General features: G+C 51.5%; 1 protein-coding gene across 1 annotated transcript; it reads right to left on the bottom strand.

The window, feature by feature from the left end:
* Positions 1 to 2,898: 2,898 nt before the first annotated feature.
* On the bottom strand, positions 2,899 to 4,192 carry LOC129545563 (apoptosis-associated speck-like protein containing a CARD). The gene is made up of 3 exons (XM_055409922.2): positions 3,875 to 4,192; positions 3,596 to 3,652; positions 2,899 to 3,262 (listed from the first exon to the last, which is right to left on the bottom strand). Exons 1-3 carry the CDS (start codon positions 4,146 to 4,148, stop codon positions 3,006 to 3,008), a joined length of 588 nt encoding a protein of 195 aa, XP_055265897.1. The 5' UTR covers positions 4,149 to 4,192; the 3' UTR covers positions 2,899 to 3,005.
* Between the last annotated feature and the right edge of the window lie 348 nt (positions 4,193 to 4,540).

Below are 4,540 nucleotides of genomic sequence, written 5' to 3'. Positions count from 1 at the left end.
GGGACGGGGGAGCCTGGTGGGCTGCCCTCTATGGGGTCGCACAGAGTCGGACACAACTGAAGTGACTTAGCAGCAGCAGCAGCAGCGTCCTTGTAGAACATAAGTGAACACACGTCTCAGGTTGAATAAGGCTTGGTTTATAGATTTAATAAGACTTGGCAGAAAAGGGCTGAGATGGAATGGGGAGCACCTGCATTCATTTTATGGGGTGGCTAGTGACAGAGAGGCAATGCCAAAGAATGCTCAAACTACTGCACAATTGCACTCATCTCACACGCTAGTAAAGTAGTGCTTAAAATTCTCCAAGTCGGGCTTCAGCAATAGAAAAGGCAGAGGAACCAGACTTCCCTGGTGGCTCAGATGGTAAAGCATCTGCCTACAATGTGGGAGACCCAGGTTCAACACCTGAGTCAGGAAGATCTGGAGAAGGGGATGGCAACCCACTCCAGTGTTCTTGCCTGGAGAATCCCAGGGAGGGGATCCTCGTGGGCTTCCATCTATGGGGTCACACAGAGTCGGACACAACTGAAGCGACTTAGTGGCAGTAGCAGCAGCAGCAGAGGAACCAGAGGTCAAATTGCCAACATCCGCTGGATCATCGAAAAAGCAAGAGAGTTCCAGAAAAACATCTATTTCTGCTTTATTGACTATGCCAAAGCCTTTGTGTGGATCACAATAAATTGTGGGAAATTCTGAAAGAGATGGGAATACCAGACCACCTGACCTGCCTCTTGAGAAACCTGTATGCAGGTCAGGAAGCAACAGTTAGAACTGGACATGGAACAACAGACTGGTTCCAAATATGAAAAGGAGTATGTCAAGGCTGTATATTGTCACCCTGCTTATTTAACTCATATGCAGAGTACATAATGAGAAACGCTGGGCTGGAAGAAGCACAAGCTAAAATCAAGATTGCCGGGAGAAATATCAATGACCTCAGATATGCAGATGACCCCACCCTTATGGCAGAAAGTGAAGAAGAACTAAAGAGCCTCTTGATGAAAGTGAAAAAGGAGAGTGAAAATGTTGAATTAAAGCTCAACATTCAGAAAACTAAGATCATGGCATCGGGTCCCATCACTTCATGGCAAATAGATGGGGAAACAGTGGAAACTGGCTGACTTTGTTTTTCTGGGCTCCAAAATCACTGCAGATGCTGACTGCAGCCATGAAATTAAAAGATGCTTAGTCCTTGGAAGGAAAGTTATGACCCACCTAGACAGCATATTAAAAAGCAGAGACATTACCTTGTCAACAAAGGTCCGTCTAGTCAAGGCTATGGTTTTTTCAGTGGTCATGTATGGATGTGAGAGTTGGATTATAAAGAAGGTTGAGCACTGAAGAATTGATGCTTTTGAACTGTGGTGTTCGAAAAGACTCTTGAGAGTCCCTTGGACTGCAAGGAGATCCAACCAGTCCATTCTAAAGGAGATCAGTCCTGGGTGTTCACTGGAAGGACTGATGCTAAAGCTGAAACTCCAATACTTTGGCCACCTGATGCGAAGAGTTGACTCATTGGAAAAGACTGATGCTGGGAAAGATTGAGGGCAGGAGGAGAAGGGGATGACAGAGGATGAGATGACTGGATAGCATCACCGACATGATGAACATGGGTTTGAGAAGACTGGGAGTTGGTGATGGACAGGGAGACCTGGCGTGCTGCGGTTCATGGGGTCTCAGAGTTGGACACGGCTGAGTGACTGAACTGAACTGAAGCAACAGAAGATGAGTCCATGGTGTCCTGATTGTTGGGACTGAGGGGGACACTGGGGGAAGCTCAGCTTTCCTCTTGGAGTCTTAAATAGCATTAGGAGCAATCTCACGTGACAGTGGCCATTAGCTTAGCTTCTTGGTAGCTTCCTCCTATAGCAAACCACCTGTTTTCTCCTGTTGCTCTAGTGATTCGGTAATCAGAGTAAGGAAAGTTTTCACAGACTGTGTGTGTGTGGTGGGGGTGGGGTGGGCGTGAAGAATAAATGCTGCATTTGATAGTTCTTGTGTATAGGGAGGGTACTCCAAGTGTAGCCTTCATATGGCTTTGTTCATTCTGCGCTGGTGTATCATTGTGAATGGCACACTATGGACTGTCATACCTGGATCCCCAAGTCTGATGATCTGACTCCTGTGTATGGAGTATCTGACCTCCTTGGTGTCTGCCTGTTACTTTGCATCCACCCCTCCAAGCCAGAAAGAATTGGGGTGCAAAGTGTACCCAGGATGTGGCCTTAGGATGCTGGTTCCATAACAGCCTCTGCAAAGACTCCTAAGGTGCTGTTTTCTAGAAATAAATACTATTTTCTTTTGTTCACACAATTCCATCAAGAGAAGAAACAGCTGCTGGAAGTCATTTCCTGAAGTTTTGCTTTTGTGTTTCGCATGTTTTCTGGGCAAAGTGTAACTTATAATCCCTTCTTGCAGGGGGTGAGAGGGAGCAGCCAAACCCACTGGTATCAGTGTCATCATTTCTCCTGAAAATGGCTCTAATTTTGCAGTTTTTTTCCTATGAAAGTGAAGGAGAAGCTTTGTAGACTAGTCTGTTTCTAAATGCATCTGTAAGATCTTGTTCAGTCCCTAGTCGTGTCTGACTCTTGGTGACCCCATGGACTGTGGCATGCCAGGCTTCCTTGTCAAATCCGGCCTCCAACAATTCCAGGCCCTTTAATCATATCTCTATTTTAATTTTTAGACCTTGGCCACAAGGTTAACTCATAGTTCACAGATCTCAAGGGCAGATCCTTTGGGGTGGCATCGAAGGAGCCACCAAACGGTGAGTGAGGGACTATTGCATGTGACTGAGGCAGGAGGGGTGAAGTGTTTGGGGAGCCTGCTGCCCTGCGCTTGGATATGTAGCTCAGGTCCACATGTGCTTCCAGGCTGCAAGTAGGAAAACACACCAAGTACACGTGGGAATTTCATGTATTGTGTGTGAGAAAATCAGAGATTCCAGACAAGTTGGCTGGGACAGCCAGGGGTGGTATGTGAGAACCATTGCTGGAGAAGGCACCTCAGCTCTGCTCCAGGTCGGCCACCAGGTAGGGCTGGGTGTCCTTCAGGGCCTGGAGGAGCAGATCCTTGCAGGTCACGTTCCAGGCTGGAGCGAAGCTGAAGAGCTTCCTCATCTTGTCGGAACTGGTGCGCTCCGCCCGCACTGCCTGGTACTGCTCCTCTGTCAGGACCTTCCCGTACAGGGCATCCAGCACCCCATCCACGACTGTGACCCGTGCGATGAGGGCCGCCCGATGCTGGTCCACAAAGTGCGGGGCTGGGGCGAGAGGAGAGGGGCGGAGCTGGCACCCAGGGTGGGCACGGGAGCCTGCCTGTCCCTCTTGAACACTTTTCCTTCAAATTGCCCTGAACGTAACCCTAAGGGGTAGGGTTCAACAGGCCCTACATAGAGTGGGATGCACTTAACCTTACCTCCTTCTCAGCCAGACTTGGCCCTAGGAGTGTGAGTAGGTGAGTGGGAAGAGTTGGCCTAACTTTGCACACCCTGAATGCTCTTGGCCTTGACAACAGATTTAGGCTGTGCAGGGGTGCGGTGGGGCGGGGCTGGTGAGGTGCCCAGGTAGGTGAGGTCAGGGATTGAAGGCCTTACCTGGTTTGGCTGTCTTCTGGAGAGGGGCCCTGAGCTCCGCGGGCACGTTTCTAGGGCCTGTAAGAAAACGTTCGATGGTGTCTCCAAGTCTTTCTGAGGTCTTGGTCTGGAAGCCAAGGTCAGTACCCAGTGCAGGAAGCCTCCCCAGCAGGAGAAGCTTTTAGGAAGGGGTAGGAGGAACAGGAAGCGAAAGCGCCGGGTGAGGCAAACGCTGGGGCTGGGAGGGTGCAGATGAAGGGAGACTGGCCTGGACCTCGGAGGAGTGGCGGGCGCGCTCACCCTTGCTCATGGTCTCCTGCAGCTGCTCCGCCACCTCCTGCATGCCCATGTCGCGAAGCACGAGCGCCGTGAGCTCGGCGCCGTACGCCTCCAGATAGTAACTGACAAGCTTGTCGGTGAGGTCCACGGCGTCCAGGGGCAGCAGGGTCCCCCGGGGGATGCGTCCGTAGCCTTCCCGCAGCGGCACTGAAAGCAGCTTCATCTTGAACTTCTTGAACTCGTCCGCGGTCAGGTTCTCTAGCGCATCCAGGATGGCATCGCGCGTGCACCCCATGTCTCCGGGGTCCTCCGCCGTAGCCGCCGCTTCGGCTCACTCCGGGTGTCTGCCGTTTGGAAAGCCTGCTCTGGGGCGGGACCAGAAACTCCCCGCCTTCTCTCAATTCCTGTCTCTGCCCCAGAACGTTGCCCTCGGGTGTAAGACTTCCGACTACCCCGAGCCTTCCCATTCTCTCCTGGCCATCGGGGGGCGCCCGGATCGCATCCTTTGGCTGATCTCTGGGGCGGTGGAGGGGAGCGCCCAGATCGCATCTCAGGAGTGACCCAGAAGACCAGTCGAAAAGGGCTCATGGGTGGTGCCTGCTTCTCTAGGCTTGGACTAGCTAGCCAAATCAGGAACCTGGTTTACTGGAGCATCAGGGCTTTGAATCATGGAATTTTAGAGCCCTG

Source organism: Moschus berezovskii, chromosome 27 (assembly GCF_049115385.1).
Source record: "Moschus berezovskii isolate FMDL1 chromosome 27, NW_MosBer_1.0, whole genome shotgun sequence".
Classification (NCBI taxonomy): Eukaryota; Metazoa; Chordata; class Mammalia; order Artiodactyla; family Moschidae; genus Moschus; species Moschus berezovskii.
The sequence above is the reverse complement of the archived record's forward strand: the minus strand, read 5'-3'. Positions and strand labels throughout refer to the sequence as shown.